General features: G+C 39.0%; 1 protein-coding gene across 1 annotated transcript; it reads right to left on the reverse strand.

Moving 5' to 3' along the window:
* On the reverse strand, window positions 1–22,908 carry slc16a5a (solute carrier family 16 member 5a). Its single transcript, XM_059324015.1, has 5 exons — window positions 22,811–22,908; window positions 16,368–16,816; window positions 7,177–7,320; window positions 4,882–5,724; window positions 1–293 (listed from the first exon to the last, which is right to left on the reverse strand). Exons 2-5 carry the CDS (start codon window positions 16,726–16,728, stop codon window positions 28–30), a joined length of 1,614 nt encoding a protein of 537 aa, XP_059179998.1. The 5' UTR covers window positions 16,729–16,816; window positions 22,811–22,908; the 3' UTR covers window positions 1–27.
* Window positions 22,909–23,709: the final 801 nt, after the last annotated feature.

Genomic DNA, 23,709 nt, shown 5'->3' on the forward strand with positions numbered 1-23,709 from the left:
GTGTGTGTGTGTGTGTGTCTGAGGTGCTCAGAGGCTGGTGATGTACTCGGCCCCGTTGGACTTGTCTCTGTCTCTGTCTCCCTCTGTGGGGACGCTGCTGTACTGGCAGCCGGCAGCAGCCGGAGGCTCGGCCGGCGTGCAGGAGGACGGCGGTCCCTGCGGGGACGGGGACGTCCTGTCCCGCCTGTCCAGCCAGAAGAAGGACACCATGAGGAACACGCCGGATGAGGCAACGACGGCACTGCAGGCGAAGAAGACGTGGAGGTACTGACCCGTCCGGTCGATCAGGACTCCTGGAACACAGGAAGACCATCAGAAGTCTGCTAATAATGTCAAGTAATGAAATACACATTTTGGTAGATTACAAAGAAAACCAAATGTATGTATATAATGTGTATAGAATACATGTATATGTCTTAATTTATATTCTTTATTCTGTCTTTTATATCTACGTGACTGTATCTTGAGCTGCTGTGACGATTAAATTCCCCCACTGAGAGATAAGTAAAGTCTGATCTATCTATCTATCTATCTATCTATCTATCTATCTATCTATCTATCTATCTATCTATCTATCGATATATATCTATAGATAGATACCTGCTGGCTGCATATTTCAAGACGTGTAGGAGCAGGATTTGAAGGATGAATAAAGTAATCTATCTATCTATCTGTGTCATGCTGCAACTTCATTAACAATTTACAATTTCAACAAGTAGAAATATAAAAAAAATATTTAAACAAAAAGAAAAATAACATTTAGGAACAATATGTACAATGTAGACAGAGTCAACAGTATGTCACAGTGATTTATTGAAGCTTCTTTCTTTTTTTTAGTGCTGTAACACTAAAAATTGTCCCGTTGTTGGACTAATGAAGAAATATCTTCTTTTATCTTCTCTTATATAAATCTGTACTGATTGTAGGAAAAAATTGATACAAATCTGATTAATTAACTTAAATTTGTGGAGTCAAGAGAGGAAAGTAGAAAAAACATGTTTCTGTTCATGTTCATGTCTCCAAATTCTGCTTATTTCTACTTTTGTTCGTCTTATTTGTGTGCTTATTTTAGTCTCAACCTAAAGCTGCGCAATGTGACAATATTTACTGTCAAAATGATATAAAAATGTCTGTTGAATATATACATTTAATTTTATTATGATGTTTAAAGACCAATGACTGAAAATGTTTCTATCTCCTGTAAAAGACAAAAACTGAAAAACTTTTATTTGCATTTGCTAAAGTTTTACCGAATTCTCCTGTTTTTAAGCTGTTCTCATGTAAATCTTAAAAATGCATCTCTAAAAAATGACTGAATTAACTGAATCTAGCTGGGAGAGATCAGGTTTGTTGGAGCAAACAATAAATATGTTTTCTAACATGTATCAGTTAATTTCATAAAGACTATTTATTTATTGAATAAGAGAAAACGTAATATATTGCGATATATATAACCTACGGAGAGAGGATTTTTGCTTCTAATTGTTATTTTTTCTTGTGCAGTATTAGATAATTTGACTCTTTGGTTGAACTTGTCCCAGCTGATAGAGAGTTAAAGGTCACATTGCTTCATTTAAATGAACCAGAACATGTACATGTGGGAGCAGAGAGCAGCAGGAGTGAGTCCTACACCCAGACACAGTCATCTCCTGTTTCCACATCTTAAAGTCAGCTGTTGTTTTTTTTAAATAGGTTCTGCAGAATTTCCACAGAGGTTTCCTCCTCTCTGAATCAGACAGACTCGCTAAATTAAACCTGTAATAACACTGAATAAAGCAGTTTCACGTTAAAAATCTGTGTTTTTCCAATGAAGTTTGGTGGACAGAGGACAGAGGAGCTGCAGGCCGAGCTCTCATTAACATTACTCAGCTGGTTTCTCTGATAACTTCAGTTATAAATCACCAAAATATAAAAAGTGCATCATAATGATGTGGCTTAAAACTTAATTAAATGTAAATTTATGACAGTTTGTTCCAGAAAAACACGACACAAATGAATAAACGGACTGTTACCTTGATTAAAATGACAGAATCTCAGTTTGTAATGTTACATTTTAGATTTTAATGTGGGAAAGCTAAATATTATACCTTTAATATAAAATCATGGGGTTCTTTGAGGGTTTTTTTGCAGGAAAAATTATCTGGAATTATACTGAATACAGCAGTTGCATGATAAAAATCAGTGTTTTTCCAATAATGTTTGTTGGACTCAGGACAGAGGAACTGCAGGCCGAGCACTCACTTACATAACTTCAGAGCCAGAGTTCAAAATCACTAAAAATCACCAAAATATAAAAAGTGCATCAAAAATGTGGCTTAAAACTGAATAAAAAGTCAATTTATGAGAGTTTGTGGCAGAAAAACACAACAGAGATGAATGAAACGGGCTGCTACCTTGATTAAAATGACAGATTTCTTGGCTTGTAACGGTACATATTACAAAATATACAACAAAGTTGAGTCATTTTTAGAGATTTTAATGTGGGAAAAGCTAAATATTATACCTTTACCTTTTGTTTGTTTTTTTTGTTTTTTGCTGGGAAAATTCTCTGGAATTCACAGAGCCATAAACTAAAACATAACAGTATGCCCTTGATGATAAACTATTTTTTCAGTTATTTAGCAGCAAATCATCTAAAGGGACAATAGGTAACTTTTATAAAAATAACTGTCACTATATTCTGACAGATATTCTGTTAAAAAAAAACCTTAAAAAAACATGTTTCGCTGCCTCGCCCTGGTGCTCCTGATGTTATCTGCAACCGAAGAAAAACTACGAGCCGTTTCACGTGATGCTCTCATTTTCTTGTGTTATAAATCTAAATAATACATAATTAATATATTAATAAATCTGTGTATCGATACATTTTATGCAAAACAATGTTTTTTTTGCAGGAAAATTTATCTGGAATTATATGAAATTTGCAGAGCCATAAACTACAACATAACCTCTTTGTGAACAGGATTCCCTTGATGATAAACAGACTCTTTTTTCAGTTGTTTAGCAGTAAACTCGGTCATGTAAAGCGATCCTGCTGTGACTCGTATCTGTAGTTACATCAGTCAGAGAAACACGCAGAGCATACCTGTCATTTGAGACGAGCCACTCAAACACCACTCCTCCCTGTGTGTGTGTGTGTGTGTGTGTGTGTGTCTGACGGAGAACATGATGCTGTTATTTACAGCAACAGCATGGAGCAGGATGGGAAGAACTTTCTATTCCTGTATTTATTTGTGTCGCTCACACGATGACGCATGTGACCAGCAGAAACACGACACCGGAGCACGTGCGCACACACACAGACACACACACACAGACACACACACACACACACACACACACACACACACACACACACACATGATCAACAGCAGAGACAGAGACAAAATCTGCAGCAAAAAACACCACCAAGCTTCAAGGTCACTCTTAATTCCTAATCTGAAATATGTACTTTTCTGCCTCTGGGAGTCAATAAATCAAAACAATAACAAAAGATGGAGCAGTGCCGGATTCCTTCCATGTTCAGGAGGTTTTTATAGGCAGCCTAATTACCTGCAGAGGTATCCTCCTCTCCAAAACAAACAGAGCCGCTAACTAAAACTGGTAGAAACACTGAAAAAGGCAGTTTAACGTTAAACATTAGTGTTTTGATCGACACAGGACGCCCTGTCCTCGCAGCTTATTTCTAGATGTTCTTAGCAGAAGCCAAGTCATCTGCAGAGATTTTTTAGTGTTTGGGCCAAGGGAAATATAGAGTACCGGGACCTGGGATTGAACCGCTAACCTTCTGTCTGCCACCTGAGCCTGAGTGCATGCATTAACACCGAGGTGATGGTCTTGGCCCGGTTTGTTTGTTTGACACCTGATTTTCATGGAACTTGGTGGAAGTGTGAAGCACGGGCCGAGAAAGAACTCATCACATTTTGAGATGGTACAATCGAGTTGCATTCATGTGGTGTTGAAAGAACTGGAAGTTTCTCCCACTGAGGATCCCCTCAGTGTTCAGGAGCCAGATTATCCACAGAGATCTCATCCTCCAAAAGAACGGAACTGCTGATTAAAACCAGTAAAACACCGAATAAAGCAGTTACTTATTAAAATCAGTGTTTTTTTCAGTGTTTCCAGTGATGTTTGGCAGACTCGGAGGGGCTGGTAGCCGAGCTGCTGCTAATATTTGCTCAGCTTGTTTCTCTGATAACTAAAGATCCAGACGTCCAATGACTAAAATACTTAAACTAGTTCAAGTATAGAGTTAAAAACCAGCAAGATTGAAAAGTTTTTCATAAAGATATGTCTCAAAACTGGAGAAAAGGAAATTTATGACAACAAACTAAAGAAGCGGAGCGCTGCCTTACTGTGATGCCTTGTCTTTTCAATGCAGAAAAATGTAATATTATACCTTCAATACCAAATGATCATTTTTTATCACTTTGTAGGAATTATAAGGAGTGGAATGGAAAGGAAATGAAATGAAATGAAAGGAAAGGAAAGGAAAGGAAAGAAACGGAACGGAATGGAAAGAAAAGGAAATAAGGTGATAGGAAATTAAAGGAATGGAAAGAAAAGGGAAGGAAATAGAGGGAAAGGAAAGGAAAGGAAAGGAAAGGAGAGGACATAAAGGGAAAAGATTGGAAAGGAAAGGAGAGGAAAGGAATAGAAAGGAAAGGAAAGGAAAGGAAATAGAGGGAAAGGAAAGGAAAGAAAGGGAAAGAAAAGGAAATAAAGGGAAAGGAAAGGAAAGGAAAGGAAAGAAAAGGAAAGGAATGGAAAGGAAAGGAAAGGAAAGGAAAGGAAAGGAAAGAAAAGGAAAGGAAAGGCCTTCCTGGTGTTAAAAATCCAAACGATCTGATTCTAAAGTGTGGCGTGGTCCTGTGCGGTTACCTGCCAGTGGAGGCCCGATGAGCAGCGTGATGCTCTCCATGATGGCGAGCAGGCCCAGAGCTGAGGGGAAGCGATTCATCTCCACGATGTCCATGAGCACGGTGAACATGAGGGAGCCCACCACGCTCATGGACAGCCCGTAGATCGCCACGTAGGCCAGCAGCACGGGGAAGCTGGGCCCGATGCAGCAGATGCTGTTGCTTAGCCCGTTGACCAGCAGAGCCGCCGAGAACACGTAGATGTGGCGACCTTTGAACCAGGACATGCTGAAGATGATGCCGAAGGGCGGCCGCACCACGATGTTCACCATTCCCAGGATGGACAGCAGCAGCGCCGCACGGCTCTGCTCCATGTTGTGAGCGGTGGCGTAGGGGACCAGGTAGACCAGGGGCACCACGAAGCCCAGCATCATCCAGGTGATGCCGATGGCGTACACGCAGTAGCGCTGGTTGTGGCAGAGCTGGTCGAACGCCATGTGTTTCCTGAGAGACGACACCACGTAGTTCCACGCCCGCCTCCTCCAGCCTTCCTCCTTCGTCACAGTTCCCTCCGCGGGCGGAGGTGGCGGGCCGTGGTTCATCAGCGGCGGGCCCCGGCGCTTGGCGGGCTGCAGGGGCCTCATCACGGCGCCGCACACACAGCAGTTCAGTAGCACGGCGCCCAGGACCAGGAAGCTCCCCCTCCAGCCCAGCTCCGTGTGGAGGTAGTTACCCAGCAGAGGCAGCGTGCACAGGCCCAGCGCCGTGCCCGTCGACGACATGGCGTTGGCGAACGCACGCCGCCGCACAAAGTAGTGACCGAGGATCGTCACCGCCGGCTGGAAGCTGAAGCAGAAACCCAGACCTGGAGCCAGAGAACATCGTGTATACGGATTAAAAAACTATGTAGAGAAAATGTGCAAAAGCTTTAATCAAGTTCTGTAGAAATGTAAGGTTCTTGTACTGGAGTATTTCTATTTTCTGCTACTTCATACTTCTACTTCTCTACATCTTAGAGGTCAATACTGGACTTTTTACTGCTCTACATTTGTCTTAAAATAACACTTCACACTGAACTGGAACATTTTCTAGTAAAATATCTAATAATCATCAGTATTAGAAGTGTTCAGATCCTACTACTACACTGTGAAATGACTCCACTACAATTAAAGTCCTGCAAGTACAAAAGTATCAAAATGTACCTAAAGTATCAAAAGTAAAAGCACACATTATGGAGATTGTTTTTTATTCCAAATATATTATTGTGTTAATATTATTGATGCATTTATGTAAGCAGTATTTAACTGTTGTTCGTTTAGGGCTCATTTAAACTACTTAATATGCTGTTATGTGCTTTAATTTCTAAAAATGCAAAATCCTTTTAAATTGATCATGAAAACCTGAAAGGTATGTAAAAAGACAAAGTTAACAGCACAATATTTACCTCTAAATGTGGTGGAGTAGAAGTATAAAGTTACGTAAAATGAAAATACTCAAGTTAAATACAAGTACCTCAAGTTTGTACTACAAGTATATGTACTTTACTAAGTACTAATTGTTCTTTAAGTGCTGAAACTTCATTAAAGTAAAGAAACAAAAACAACTTTACATTAAACTAAACTTTTAACAGGCGAGAAATAGGCTAATTTTTTTCATAGACCTCTATACAGTCTGACTTTCTTTTGCAGGTTTAAGACACTTCTGCATTTTCAGACTCCGAGGCTATGTCCACCTCTTCTATACCAGGGATGGGCAACTTAAATGCTGCAGGGGGCCACAATTTTTCATGTTCACTACCACAGGGCCACATATAGCACCGTGCCCTTAACCAGATATGATGAAACTGCAATTTTAAATATGTTTACACTGCAGTAACTTCACATATTTCATGCTCAAATGCATGTATAACAGTATGAATAGGAATACAAAAGGTTTGAAGCAAATAAAAAATAACCACTTACTGTGATTTCTTTTTTTTCAGTGCAACAACAGCAGACCAACATTAACTGCAAGAAGTAATTTTGTGCATTTTTACACTGCACTTTTAAGATTTCATGCTCAAATGCATGTAGTTGTACTGAGGGCCACTTCAAGTGAGGGTGCGGGCCGTCTGCGGCCCCCGGGCCTCCAGTTGCCCATCCCTGGTCTATACGATCTGTTTTTATTTCTGTTTTGGTCTCCACCAGCAAAATATCTTCAGCTGTTAACAAAAGAAGAAACTTTCTCCTCCTGCGTGAGTGTGAGTGTGTGTATTGTGCAGGTAGAGTACGGTTTGTTCTCAGGTGTCAGCCGGGACAATAAATCAGTGCTCGCTGACCTGTGATGACCCCGGCGGTGACGTAGAGCTGTGTGATGGACTGGGTGAAGGAGCTGGCGGCCATGCCCAGCCCGCTCAGCACGCCACCCAGCATGACCGTCGCCCTGCAGCCGAGCCGCTCCACCAGCACGCTGCAGAAGGGACCTGCGGATCAAACACATAATGCTCTTAGTTTAACGCATACCGGAGCAGAACGGGACAAAGGCTGCCGGCCCAGAGGCGAGGTCAGTTGGTATCACATAACTGGTGTTTAGCTGTAATCTGCAGCAGCTGCATGACTGAACACAGCACCATGTTTGCTCGCCCACTTCCTCTGTGTGCACATGGCGTTAAACTTTACCACTTTGTTGACACGTATAACTGTCAGCATGAATAAAAGCTGTATTGGAGGTAAGATTTATCTGTTTATTCAACTCTGACATGATTCAAATAAAATTTTTCTGCAGATAAAACTCCACACTGACTCCTGAAGCCTGAGAGCGACATGCAGTGGGTATATTGGTTAAAGGTCAGCGACACGGGTGGTAAATTCAACACACGCCTTTGTTGTTAGGCAACAGGCTGCAAGGTGCTGCTGGTGGGGAAAATACCCTAAATAAATAACTTCTCTCAGCCTCAGTCTGAGGGTTTAAACACTCACGTTTACAGTTTCTCCTGAAGTTCTCTAAAAGATGAAACATGGGAAACAACACAGTTAATGCTGAAAACAAGCCAGTCTGGTTATTTCTGGTTTGGTCTCCACCAATTCCCAGACAAAAGAAAGGGCAGAGATACACCAAAAGAGACTTCTGAGAGGTATTCAAGTTTCTGTCACATCTATTTAGAAATCATTTTTAGAAAGTTGTTACATGTTTTTCTGAGACCTGGAATGATCTTCAACTTCAATACGCCCATAACATTTTTTCAATTTCGTAGCTTGATTGCAGTTTTTCTGTCTGCAACCATTTTTAACTTGGGTCATTTTAAATAGTATTTTACTTATTTATTTTTCTTGTCTATTATCTGTATTTTGAATTTGTATTTCTGTACCGTTTTTAAATGTACTCGTCGTCACTGTAAATGAGGGAAACCTCAGTGCTTTACGAGCTTAAATAAAGTGTTATATGTCATTTTTCAAGTGTAACACGTTTCCACGGACCATCTATCAAGGAGGAGGTAGGAGGCAGATTTCCTGGCTGCATATAAACAGATTTCCATAAGTTTAGTTTGGTACTTAGTTGAGGATTTGCTGACACTCATGGCATTCCCCAGCAGGCAAAGCTCGGGCTCTACCGGAAAGGTAACTCCTGGGATTCTGGTCGAGGATTCACAGAAACTGAAGCAGCAGGGCCTCACCTTCGTACAGAGCCAGGTGAAGGGCAGGAAGGAGCCTGAAGCACATCTCTGGCACATCAGCTCTGGAATTATTTAATTACTGTGGGGTGATGTACGGCTGATGAAGGAAATTCTAGTGAACATTATAGTGAGTTATAGCCTGTTCTCTGAACAGAGCTGTTCATTGTTTTGCTTAAATCTGAATCTCATCTCGCCCTAGATCTGTGCAAACCTGGTTTTGAACACTCACTCCGCAATAATGAATACATTTTATAAATAAATGTATAAACATTTCCCTTGTGAATCAGTTTGGTCTCCATCAACTCCTCAGTAAAATGTCTTCAGCTGCTAATAAAAGATAAATCTTTATTGTCCTCAAAGGGACATTTTGCAGAATGTTGAAATGGTCTGTAACTGTGTGTTTGACCAGGTAGAGTACGCTTTGTTTCTCAGGTTTCATCTCGCCACAATAACTACAGGGAGGCTGTTCATGTCTTTCAGGTGGGAAGACATTCTTTGTAACACAGGTCTTGATGTCTTGTGTTCATTGATTGGCTGCAGGGCATATCTGGACGCCAAAAGTTAAACTATCCCAACTTTTTGCTTGGATTCTGCAGAATCTGTTAGTGGCTTGTGGTGCATAGGAATCATGAGGAAAACCAACAGCAGCTGAATGTTGTAATCTCCATCCCCAGTCTGCATCATGTGCAGTCCTACAGAGACCTGAGAGAACACTGGACCACAGACTCTATCTTCTTCCTGCAGAGGCTCAGGTCCTTCACTGTATAAAGCTCTTCTACAGGTCTGTTGTTGAGAACCGATCCTCTTTGCCGTGGTGTGAAGGGTGCAGGAAGGCAACAGGCTGGATGAGATCATCAGGAGGCTCAGTCTGTCTTTGTCCTGAGGCTTATCAGGTGATGGAGGGCAGAATTCTTCTAAACTGATTCACAGTGATACTCGCTTTTCCTGAGAAGTCAGACCTGTTCAGTCTGGTAGTGGACAGGAAATGACGGAGGCTCCGTTCTCCTAATCACAAGTCTGTGCAGCCTCTAAATGTTTTTCTGTTATTTAAGTGGGAGAAGTTGCATAATGTTGATTTAAGTTGTACCTGCACTTTAACTAATTATAGTTCCACCTGATGCTGAGAGGCTGGAACACTGTGCAGCTTAACGAAGATAAACCAGAGTCACATTTCTGTCAGCTCAGAGAAAATCCATCTCAGATTAAAGCATTCCTGTCTGCACAAACCATGAGAACTGAGAAGAACAAAGGCCTCAGGTTTTATGTTTTTTTTTTTGTCCTACAAATCCAGTTTAGAAACCGAAACAAACAACGTGTCCCTTAAGAACTCTCTGACTTTATTAAACCGTCTGTGGTTCCTCCTGAAGACGTCAATCTTTTAAAACAGCTCACAAATATATGTATTCTATGTTTAAAATGTCTCAGTAATTTCCTAAAGAAGTTCAAAACAAAAAGGAGGAAATAGTGCATTTATTGGGGACCTTTTGTTCATGATGTTTAAAACAGTTCATTATTCATAATGTATCTCTTTATTTATAGTTTTACTCTACAACATATATATCTTATCATAAACTTCACATAAACTAAACATTACATAAACAGAAGCTGGATGTAGAGAACTCAGAGGTACTTTCTTCTGTATCTGTTCTTAAAACCTGTTCCCTCTGATCTACTTTGTGAACAGGAACGAGGAGGACGAAGGAATTTCAGTTTGATATCATCGCGATGGCGCAGAGCAGAACCGAGTGTTGTGGTTTGAGTTGTTTTGATAAGAAAAGGTGCAGGAGGTGGTTACTGAGACAAACTACACTCCACTGTGATGCTGATAAACTGGGAAGTGGTACAAAGAGGAGGATTGTTACCAATCTGCTAACATGTTACAACACACTGAAATCAGTTTTAAAGACACAGTGAAGATACAAAGTTAGGCTTTAGGCTTTTTAGTGAAGGAATAACTTACATTGACATTCTCTTTACAGACATGCCCACTTTATGCTGATAACATGCAGTGTTTCTCCTGCAGTAAAATGTGTTATTGTGTCCTCTTGTAAGTGAATCTTTGTGCATCCTGGGGTCCCTAAACAGTCTGTGAGCTGCATAAATCGGGTCTGACTGGAAAGCTGAGACTCTTGTAGATGCAAAGAGCCCAATGTTCTTCATGTGTGATGATGTTAGTGAGTAAAACTTGAGCTCAGTGTATAAAATAAGCTGCTGTGACCTCTAGGATAATCACAGCCTCATGAAACTTTACAACCACAAACTGGAGACATAGAGCATTGAGAGGATGGATGTCTGACACACTAGAATCACAATAAGGGGCTTTCTCAGCAGGAAACACAAGTGCAAATGCACAGTGAAAAATGCAATTCCTGCAGAAATCACCAAAATGCATGGACTTTTCATTGGTGTTCCTCAAGGTCTTAATGTCTATCTTTTGACTATTTTTATCCATTCTCAACAGTTACATTTAGCACAAAACCTGTGTAACAAAACCTAAAAACTGCCACAACAACTTGTGAGACAGAAACCCACTCATTTAATTTATAATATCTATAACATAAAAACTATAACATCTTGACACACAGTGCTGAGCTCATTTCAATGTAACCAAAGATTTCCAGCTTTCACATGATGTTCACCACTTCTATGTGGCATCTACTGTTGACCTGCTGTCTCCCCCTAAATATCTCCTGTCCCCCACCCTTAACTCTATAAAACAGGGTAGCATGTAAAAGAGCTTACATGTAATATCTGTGTTTTAATTGCATCTATTCTGCCATCAACATATTTATTAACATCTCAGAACAAAAAGTATGCTGGCCCTGAGAGCTCACAGCGCTGCAACTTAAGAAAACACATGCAAATACACAAAACACAAGCAAATTGAGAAAAAATCTTCATATATATATATATATATATATATATATATATATATATATATAAAAATACAATAAATATAAAAAAAAAATATATAATAAAAATACCTTCTATTATTTGCATCTATCCTGCCATCAAGAAATATCTTAACATCTCAATTAGACCCTTAAGCCTTCCAACAAAGAACTAAACAAAAGGGTTAGAGTTAATGCATCCAAGAGTCGGATATCCTGCAGAAATGAGCCTCCTACACCAAACTCCATTCTGTTTTTGATTAGAGGAAATCTCTTCCTGCAGAATGTGTTGTCTTTAGCAGGAAACAAATAATCATTCTTATCACACAAACTTCATCCTACTGCACACAGACAGAGTCATGAAGTCACCAAAAAAAGCACAAATACTGTGTAACAAAACCTAAAAACAACTGCAGCAACAACTAATAAGACAGAATTGACCACAGGAATAGCCTTCATATAGGCTACTCATATTAAACCACATTAAACCAATTAATTTCATTTATTAATATTGCAAGTTTATTACTAGAGCATCTCGACTCTCTGTGCTGAGCTACATCTCAAGTTAACCTTAAGATATCCAGATTTTAGATGTTAAATACCACTTCTATGTGACACTTACTGTTGACCTGCTGTCTCCCCCTAAAGATCCCCTGTCCCCCACCCTTAACTCTATAAAACAGGGTAGCATGTAAAAGAGCTTACATGTAATATCTGTGTTTTAATTGCATCTATTCTGCCATCAACATATTTATTAACATCTCAAAACAAAAAGTATGCTGGCCCTGAGAGCTCACAGCGCTGCAACTTAAGAAAACACATGCAAATACACAAAACACAAGCAAATTGAGAAAAAATCTTCATAAATTTGACAACACAAGTGCAGCATTTAGAAAAGGCGCTGCAAATAGACCACAATATAACAGAAGTGTTTTCAGAGGACACTTAAATGTGATGCACACGTCTGGACACGCATGTGATATTATCAATTTATTTCAAGACAATGATAATGATAACATTGGCGGCTGATCATTTCGTGCTAACGTTAGCGGCTGACAATTTCGTGCTAACGTTAGCCAACGATCGATAGCATGCTAGCGTTAGCGGGCTAGCAAGACCAAGACCAACTCTGTGCCGTTGAGAGAGACCAACTAAAATGTGTATTATTCATTTATTTGATTTGTTTAACTGCAATGTGATTGATACAGGCTAGCGGGTTATAAATCACGTTATAAAATAAAAAATATTATCATGAAATAACGTGATCATTTCTCGTTATCTTTTTAACCTTTTTTTGTTGATTTATTTTTTTGTTTATCTCTCTTTTTATTATCGTTTTCTAAATGCTGCGCTTGTGTTGTCACATTGATGAAGGAGTTTTGTGTATTTGCATGTGTTCTCTTGCAGCGCTGTGATTTCTCAGGGCCACTGTAAAAAAGGGTCAGACTAACAACTTTCCTTACAGTTAATGCATCCAAGAGTCTGATATCCTGCAGAACTATCCTCCCACACCAACCTCCATTCTGTTTTTGACAAATTTTAAGAGGAAATCTCTTCCTGTCAGAATGTGTTGTCTGCAGCAGGAAGCAAATCATCATTCTTATCACACAAATTTCATCCTGCTGCACACAGACAGAGTCATGAAGTCACCAGAATAATTAATAAAGCTTTCACCTTGATGCTCTCCAGTAAAGAGACTTTATTTGACCTCTCACAGCCGACACTTGTTCCTGTTTCATGCAGGTTATATAACGAAAAAAACGTCATTGAGGAAGGAAGCGGACAGCAGTGTCTGCAGAGACAGAGAAACTGAGGACTGGTGCACTGAAGACGTCTTCATACAACAGTCTGCAGACATTTGTGTCAATTAGAGCTGCAAATATTAACTATTAAAGCAATCAGAAGTAAAAATTATCTGATTGCAGCTTCTTAAATGTGAATATTTTCTGGTTATTTTACTCCTTTATGACAGTAAACTTTGAGTTTTGGACAAAATGAGACTTCTGAAGACGTCATCTTGAGCTTTTGGGAACAGTGATCCACATTTTTCACCATTTTCTGACACAAATAACTCACCGATTTAACACTTTAAATATTCCTTAGTCATTAGGTGCAGCCCTGGTGTCAATAACACCCAAATTTTAATAGTATTTATGGTCATTATATTTTCAGAAATAGCCTTTTAGCTCATTTATCTCTCCATATAAACGTTTTCACTGACGGTGGCGGTCTGCCCTTTAAACTGCCTCCTACATACACGAGCTGAGCGGAAAAACTGCAGCATCATGTTTGTGTAATGTGTGATTTAATCTGAGTGATATCACCCTCTCTATTTACTGTTCGCTCTCCTGTGTTATATCACTGCTGATACGAACAGAAACTGTTCGACCGCCTGCTGCTTCAGAAGACAGAGAGCTTCTGTTGTGAACGAATCCATCTCTACAGGTGAGACGGTCATCTGCTGCGTCTTTCTGACAGCAGAGAAGATTTAAATACAGCGACAGACGACTGTTAGTACCAGTCAGACCACCAGAAACATAGAGATTAAAACTCTAAAGGACTCTTACTACTCTTTTCTTTATTAAACATCATCTAAACTGCCACCATGAGCTGATGGTCATAGAGTCATGGAAAAAATATTAGACCATTGTTTACTTCAATTTCTTGTTTATTTTAAAGCCTGGTTCAACGAAAGGTACATTTGTTTGTACAGATATAATGATAACAACAAAAATAGCTGATGAGCATTTAATTTAAGAGCTCAAATCTAGACATTTTCCATGGTTTTCTTGATAATAACCAACATTTTTATCAACAAAAACATGGAAAGTCTAGATATCAGCTCTTAAATTAAACTCTTACCAGTTGTTTTTGTTGTTATCATTATATTTATCCAAACAAATGTACCTTTAGTTGTACCAATGAAAATGAACAAGAAAGTGAAGAAAACAAGGGTGGTTTAATATTTTTTTCCATGACTGTAAGACCAAGTAAGGTTGTGGATGGTGTGTTTTATTGTTCACAAGTTCAGTTTTTCATTTGAAAGAAATTAATGTGCTATTTTATCATTTAGAAGTTACAAAGTTGGTTTAACGTTTAGGTTTTTACTTCTTTGTAACTAAAGTCTCTGTGGGTAATAAGCGAGCTGGACTTTCTCACAGAATAATCTTCTTTAAATCAACACCGACACAGCGTGACAGTTTAAAAAAAACCCACATAAATCCTCCCGTCAGGTTTCCTTTTTCTCTGAACACCAGCAGCAGGTAGAAACTAAAGTTACAGCGTGGTTGGAGGGCTTTAAAGACACAGGCTGACTGCTTGCAACTTCCAAATTTAACTCTTTAAATATTCCTTAAATATTTCACATTATCAGTTACTTTTACAAATACATATGTGACTTTTTTAAATCCACCAGAACCTCCTCTTCAAAACAGCATGTATTAGATCCATTGCACAAAATCATTAGGGAGGAAAGTCTGTTAGTTGGGTTACTGTATGACCGGTTCCTGACCAGCAATGAAGCAGTTAAAAGTCTGTTTTTTAAACTGAGTCTGGTACAGGGCTCACTACAGATCAAACACACCAGAACTACATTACAGTACTTCCAAAAACAGCTTCACCAATCTGTTTTAAACCATAAATGTCTGATTGAACACAAAAAAAGAATCCGTCGACAACAATATTTTCTTCTCTTCAACTCAGATGAAGTTTAAACTGTTTGCTTCACAACAACAGTGCTTATAAGGAAACTAAGCAGAGGACAACAAATTAACCAGAACACAGCGCCGTACTTCCACTGGAGGTTTGGGGAAATGTGACGTAAATGACTTCTTCAACTGACTTCAGCAGGTTCAACATCAAACACTCGACAGACATGTGAACTAACCACAGACACTCGTCTCTCATCTCACAGCTGCAGGATAAATACAGCACGTTGACACTTTGCATGCTCAAAGTTCAGTTCACACACATTAAAATGAAGAAGTACACGTTCATCGTTCACAAGTCAAAGTTTGAACTACTCCCAGAATATGAACTACTTCATATTTAATTCTTCCGGGAGGTTTTTTTATGCTTCAACTGTTTCTAATGTTGTTTTTTAGACCAGGCGGGTAAAATTTAATTAAAAAATTAAAATGTGAGATTGAATGACTGTGTTAAGTGATGACTTCCAGCTGAAAGCATCCATGGTTACTAGTAATAACTGACATTATTGGTTTGGAAAGATCTTCAACTTACACTGAGGATCAATACTACTGTAACATTTTTTCAATGTCATAGCTTGATTGCAGACTTTCCTGCAACTGTTTTTAGCTTGGGTTATTTTAAATATAATTTTTACTTATTCATTTATCTTGTCTGTTATCTGTATTTTGAATTTGTATTTCTCTACCGTTTGTAAATGTATTTGTTGTCACTGTTTATAAGGGAAACCTCAGTGACAAATGAGTTTAAATAAAGTGTTTAAAAGTTTGCATTGCTGATAAAAATAAAAAGGCATGTATTTCAAATTGATTAAAGTAAAATTGATGGTTTTTACAAAGACACCTACATTTTCTTCTTTCAAAAAATGCTGCTGTCACTAACTGCTGCAAAAGTTAAACATGCTTATACTCTTTAGTTGCAAAATTATGCAAAAGTTTACCCCTCCACAAAAACACTCGGGGAAAAATTTGGCATAAAAAAGTTAGTTTTTTTTGGCTTGGTTAAGTTTACTGTTGGCCTGGTGGCTCTGAATAACTGAAGGGGAAACACTGAAGGGTAACTTAAGTTAATAATATAGCTTTGTAGGTGACATTAATGATAAACTCTTCAAAAGCCCAAAATAATACTGTGAAGTTTTTCCAGCTGAAACCACATTATGCATCAAAGGTGAATTAAGAAGTGGTGTGTTCAGTAATCAACATTACACATTAACAGGAAGCAGGACGAACTGAACAGAGCCTGTGTGTTCCTGCTCTTTACCTCCTGCATGCAGCACTGACGTCATGATGGAGGGCACCCACGAGGTCTCGCTGTTGGTGGCGTCAAACTCATTCTGCAGGTCGATGTAGAAGATTCCCACGCAGGACGGGAACGCCAGAGTCAGCGCCAGGACGATGATGGTGGCGGCCAGCACCACCCAGCCCCAGCCGCCGTCCGGAGCCATGACCGCTCCCGCCGCAGCTGGCGAGGCACCGTGCTCGCCTCTCCGCCCTGCCTCCTCAGACTCACAGTCGTTGGCCTCTTGAACTTTCTCCATACCGTTGGCGTGCTCGAGGTCCCTGGAGGCCTCGGAGCGGAGGCAGCGATCGCTTGTCCCTCCGATTCCATCTCCCTGAGTCATTTTCTGCTCTGCGGGTCAGGAGAGGCTCCTGTGTTCGCTCTGCAGGGGGAATTACTGCTGCTGTCCATGACACTGAAACTGCTGCGACCTTCGGGGACAAGAAAACAAACGCTCCGTAAGATTCAATACATTACGCCTAAATTGATTACAGAGTATTGTACTCTTAAAAGAGAAATTTTCCTGTCTGTCTGCTGAAACTTTTACCTTACATTTCACCCTGTGGTGAATCCTGGCAGCAGGTTGTGTCAGTTTAAGGGCCAGTAACCAGTCTGGGACTTGTCCCATTTGTGCTATAGTACAGTGGAACTAGAAAATTTCCTCTGGGGAAATACTGAAAGGGCCACGGGGGCTACTGCCAGTGTGTGTACACTATGATGAGATTATTCAGAGATTTCAAACTATGCCCTCTAACCTCAAAATATGTGTGTGTGTGTGTGTGTGTGTGCGTGTGTGTGTGTGTGTGTGTAGGTGTAATTAAAATCACATAAAGTTACCTGTGTGTGTGTGTGTGTGTGTGTGTGTGTGTGTGTGTGTGTAATTAAAATCACATAAAGTTATCTGTGTGTGCGTGTATGAAGCATGTGTATGCATGTGTGAGGAGTGTGTGAGTATCTGTAACTGTAATCACATCAAAGATCAAAGGCAATCAGATCAAAGCAATCAACAGAATTAACTGCAGCTGTTAATGTTCCGAAAGAGTGACAGCAGAGGTGGACAGACTCAAATTTCTGGCCTCGAACAGAAAGCATTTTTGGCAAAACCATAATACCTATCATTGATCCGACTTCACTTTGAGCATCCCGAGTTCTTCCTGAACGTCTACATATGATTTTTTTTAAGAAAAATTAAAAAATAGCTTTGTTAGAGCGATCTAAAAAAACTGTTCCATCTTACTTTTTTCGAAATCTTCCTGCGTTTTTAATATGGGACCCAATGAGGCTGTTGGTGGTTTTGGTGGCGCATCTGTGCGTCGTACGCCCAAACTATAACTCTGACAGCTTTACCAGAGGATTGTGAGTGAGAAGACAAATTTTCCTACATTTCTATGTATAAATTATTTCTGTAGAGTGGAATTTGCGGCCTGGAGCGCAGTTTTCAAATTCATTTTTTGACAATTTCTTATCTCCCTCTACACTCTGGCGATGATGTCACACACTGTGACACGAACATTCCGTGCAATACACACCCATTATAATCTCAGAATTTCTCCAAAAATGATCATGGTCATTGAACTGGGATTGGTAAAAAACTATATGACCTATCGAAATGTGGATTAATACACCGATACACAAGACTTGTGTCTACTGTTTAAAGTTTAAATGGAGTCTCTAGGTGAAATTATGCCGGAGAAGTAGACGTTCATTTCAATACAAAATTTTGGGCAGTTTTTTGCGACTTATGTCGCGAAGAATTCGTATTCTGTAGAGAAAAGTAATAGCACACCGATCCCGATCAAAACGCACTTTTTTTTTTGGCATTTTGTTGCTTTATTGATAGTGAAAGATAGAAAGGGGGTGATAGAGGGGAAGACATGCGGCAAAGGGAGCTCAGGCCGGATTCGAACCCGGCTCCGCCGCAGCACACGGCATACATGGTTAGCGCTCTACCGGTGTGAGCCACCGGGACGCCCCAAACCGCACGTTTTGATATATAATTTGTCCTGCAACTCTTCAAGTTGTAGGACTAGTAGCGGGACGAAATTGCGTCCGGAAGAGGAATAAGAAGAAATCCACAGTATAACAGTAGTGCTCGGTGCGATTGCCCCGAGGCCCTAATTATCTCCAGTATTCCCCTGTATGAAATTATTATATCATAATGCCTAGCTCTGGAGTAGTACAACAGTTTGTCCCATTCGTGTTGTGATGGAATTGTCCCAATTATCCCCTCAGCTGTGGCTCAGTTGGTAGAGCTTTCGTCCAGTTCGATCCCCATGGCAGCCTACATGTCTAAGTATCCTTGAGCAAGATACCGAACCCCAAATTGCTCCCGATGCTGCGTTCATTGGTTTGTGAATTAATTCCCAATGGTGGCACCAGTTTGCCCTGGTAGCCTCGGCCACCAGTATGAATCTGTGTGTGAATGAGCGTAGTGTGTGGTGTTTTGGATAAAATTGCTATACAAGTACCATTTAGCTGTGCTAACATCTCACCAATTCTTCCCCTCACTTGGGTTAAAATCTCACCAATTCTTCCCATCTGTTTGGGTTAAAGATACACCAATTTCCCCCCTCTATTGGGTTGAAATCCCACCAATTATTCCCCACTGTCTTGTTAAAATCCCACCAATTATTCCTCTCACTTGGGTTAAAATCCCATCAATTATTCCCCTCTGTTGAGTTAAAATCCCATCAATTCTTCCCCTCTGTTGGGTTAAAATCCCACCAATTCTTCCCCTCTGTTGGGTTAAAATCTCACCAATTCTTCCCTTCTGTTGAGTTAAAGTCCCACCAATTCTTCCCCTCTGTTGAGTTAAAGTCCCACCAATTCTTCCCCTCTGTTTGGGTTTAAGTTCCACCAGTTCTTCTCCTCTATTTGGTCTCCTCTTAAAGTACAATCAATTTAGTCTTAAAGAGATTCCAGAAGTCTGGAGCCTGAAAACAGCTGCCCTTTGGTCTTCTTCTCCAGCTTGACCCTGACACAGTAAATGGCTGGTCAGCAGACCTGAGACCACAAACACAAGTATACGGACAAGAATGTAAACACCAGTGAGTGGCACAATGACTGCCTGTTCTTACACAATAACTATAACATACAGTAAGTAACTGGTGCAGGGAAACCAGAGCGGAAATCTTCTGATGGAAATGTACCGGCTCAAGGCGATCAGTACATTTCTGAGGCGTTGAGTTACATTAATGTAAACAAAGGCTGAATAAGCATTCATGCATCCTGAAATGTAAGAATCTTATCTGCAGATAGAAAAATTGGGTCTAGAATGATAATATTTCTAGTTTTCTCTGCAGAATGCAGCTTGTTTTACACGCTCTCTGTAGCTTCAGGTTCTGCAGATTTATCACCATTTAAAATCAGAAAATTCATGATGGCTGCAGGTCAAACTGAGTGGGTTTGTGGACAGATGTGTCTGTGTGGATGCAGGAGGAATCTAGCGAGCACAAGACTAACATGCACTTGTGAACGTCGTTGTGAATAAATGGCCCTTTGTGCAAACGCTACAGCACAGTTTCCTCCCTGAAGACTCTTGATATCATTACCAGATGCTCCAACGACCGAGCAGAGCAACATCTTCTCACACAGTGTTCCTGAGAACACCACGTTTGGGGATTTAAGTTAATAAGAAATTCACCTTTGTAATTGAGTCACATACAAGCAGGTTACTTCCAAAAAAAAAGCAAGCAATACAGAATACCTGGAAGCCTGACTGTATTTCATTCATTACATCTTTTCTTTTGTGTTTTCCTTTACAAAAATAGACATTTCCACCATAAATAGATGCAAAAAAGACAAAAATACAGCATAAAAATGCACAAGAATGCAGGAAATAAGTGCTTAATGTCTGTCAGAGAACCCCTAGACATTAAACCTGCACCCTTAGTTCGATCTATAACTATATATATCTATAATAGGCAAAAATGTATAGCCTTTTATAAATATGGGCACCATATTCTCTGCATGTCACTGGTTTGGTTATTATTGCTGTAATCACATATACTGTTTGTTGTGTGAGGTAGATATAATTAATAATAAGGTTTTATTTGTTTGTCATATTGTTCTGTCTATAAGGGTTTCAGATATGTGCTTTTTGGTAAAATTGCCTTAATTTATGTTGATTTATTTTTTGGCTGCATGATGAATTAGTTGTGATTCAGGAAAGGACTGAGCTGTAAAATAAATTATAAAAGTCATTCTGCCATTAAATATTTGACCGCTGTAACTAAATCTTAAGTGTAAATCCACGAGAGTCATGCATAAAAACAAAGGAAATCACTAAGTCAAATATACTTAATATCCTCGTATGCTCCGTGGCAAAATGTTTTAGGACTTCAGAGCCGTTTTGACTCAGTTTTCAAACAAACGTCTTACCAGCAAAACTTTAAACATCATGCTGAGTCAGCAGATTACTGACGATGTGTTCAAACAAACAGGAACAAAATTATTCCGGTGAGCAGCAACATGAAAATTAATATTATTTCTTTATTTTTAAATTTACAGGGTTTTTTCTTGATTCTCTTTTTTTCTTACCAATTTATTTATTCATTTATTTTAAATGATTTGTATTATTTTTTATATTTTTTGCCTTTTTATTTCTACACTATATTTAACACTTTTCTGGGACCTTATTGGACCAGATTGGCATGGGGGCTGAATATTCAAACAACAAAAAAATAGAAAATGATTGATTGAATTAATTAAAAAAATGAGTTAATGTTTAATAGAAATGCGTGTTAATCATTTTATTACAGATAAGCTGACCAGCTGCTGGTTGCAGCATCATGTTTACTGTACAAACAGTATCAGAAAGAGGAATCAATCTCATCGAACTAAACCAATAAGTGTATTTTTTCAAATTGTCAGACTTTAGAAGCTAAATGTGGCCAAAATATTTTTCTGTATATATGCTCAACCAATAACAAACAAATTATATTTATTCTAAACTGTTTCAAATATGAATTTACTTTTTCCCCTCTTTGTTATTTGTACATTGTTGCAGAAATAACCACTGCAGACTCCGTTTTGATGAAAATGAGTCAATATTTATTTATTTATTTAAATTTTATTTGAAGCTGAGCTAACCAGTCGCTGCAGCTCCATATTTACAATCATTTATTAGGTTTTTGTGTGTGTTTAAATCAAATTTCAAGACATGTAGGAGCAGGATTTTGAAGCATCACAACTACTTTCAGGGATGAATAAAGTAATCTATCTATCTATCTATCTATCTATCTATCTATCTATCTATCTAGACATCCATCCATCCATCCATCCATCTATCTATAGTCATGGAAAAAATTATTAGACCAACCTTTTTTTCCTTTTCTTGTTCATTTTAATGCCTGATACAACTAACTACATTTGTTTGGACAAATATAAAGATGACAACAAAGTTAGCTGATAAGAGTTTAATGTAAGAGCTGATATCTAGACATTTTCAATGGTTTTCTTAATAATAACCAAAACCATTATCCAGAAAACCATGGAAAATGTCTAGATATCAGCTCTTGAATTAAACTCTTATCAGCTTTCTCAAAAAAATTGAAGAAAACAAGGGTGGTTACAAGCTACAATGTGGACTTGAAATGAGAAGCATCTTGTGGTTTCAGTCGGTTCAACCAACTTTTTGCAAGTAAGCAAATACACATTTTTCACCAAAATGCCAAACTTCAAGTCAGAATATTTCTGCATGCAGATGGTTAGAGTATTGAGGTTTCTGTCAATAAAAGAGACAACAAAGTGGTTGGACAGGGCTGTACAGAGTGTATAACTCTTTTATTTCCTGCTGTGTTGGTCCTGGACCAGTGAGGGGGAAAGGCCTCTCATATCTCTGAAATCTGAGCCACTAAGCTGTGACATCCTGCTCCCCCCTCCTGCAGCCCTGCCTCCTCTGCTACATAATAACTCGATTTAAATTAAAGTAAACACAGTGTGTGTTTTTCCACTGATAAATAAAGTGATGCTGAGCAGCAGTGGGACAGCCCGTGTAGGGATGGGAGCGCTGCCTCTTTCTATTACATTTATTATTCCTGCATTAAGCTGCACAGATCGAGCTCCACCAGCATGAAATATTAAATATTAACACATTTTGGAGTGTGTTACCCGCATGTTTTTACACATCCACCCACGTGGCAACTCGTACTGATTTGAGCCTGTTTGCGGATGAAAAGCGTCATAAACACGGTGCAGACTGCATCACAAACCGCCGTGCAGCGCTCTGTCTTCATTAGTTTCTGAGTATCGCTGCTTAAAAAGACACATTTTTTAACATTTTCTGTTGTTTGCATCAACGTGTTCCACCCTGACACTGAACATCTCTGGATCAGCACTTTCGGAGCAAAGAGGAAGCGATTTAACGCGAAATCTCTTCCGCGAATTTATAAATACCGTTAAATAAATAAATAAATAAAAATCACCTTTCCGTGCTGGCTGCGCTGGTCCAGGTCCAGGTCCAGGTCCTGGGTAGTCCCACACACTCACAGAGGCGCGGTCGCTGCTTGATGACTGGCGGGGCAGATCCCGCTGGCTGACCGGGGGTCTGCTCCTCCTGCTCGGCGCGGAGCTCCAGCCCGCTGCCGGGGGGAGGGGACTGACGTGGCCGGGATGGGAGGGTCGGATGCGGACGCTGCGCAGGCCCCGGCCCTGCTGCACCACACACCGGCCAGAGGAGAGGAGACTGCATGCACTGGAGTATATTAATATATAAATATTTTTGGATTAACCTTCAAGAACCACCATGTGTGTTATATTTGTTGTTGTTTTTCACTTTTACATTTTTTGGTAAACGTTTTTGAAAATTTTATTGCATTTTCTGTGCATTATTTTTTTTAGATTTCTTTCTATAATTGATAAAATATAATATATTTTATGTAACAATAAATTATTTAAGTTATTACTTTTATTTGTCTATAACTCTCTTTTTTACAATATATATATATACAATTATTAATAACATATTATTATTATATTATAATACTTATTATTATTATTTTTTATTATTAAGTATAATAACAATAAACTATTAACGTAATTTCTCTATAACTATCTTTTTTATAATATCTTTTTTATTTCTTATAATTTATGTAATTTTACTATTTTCAACTATTATTGTATTTATTATTATTATTATTATTATTATTAATAATAATAATAATAATTATAAATAATTTAAAAATAATTTTGACTATGATAACAATGAACTATTAACTTATTAACATTATTTATTTATAACTTCATCAACATCTTTTATATATTTTTTAAATATCATTACTCTATTTTTATTGTAATTATTATTATCATTATTATTATCATTATT

Source organism: Centropristis striata, chromosome 21 (genome assembly GCF_030273125.1).
Source record: "Centropristis striata isolate RG_2023a ecotype Rhode Island chromosome 21, C.striata_1.0, whole genome shotgun sequence".
In the NCBI taxonomy this organism is placed as follows: domain Eukaryota; kingdom Metazoa; phylum Chordata; class Actinopteri; order Perciformes; family Serranidae; genus Centropristis; species Centropristis striata.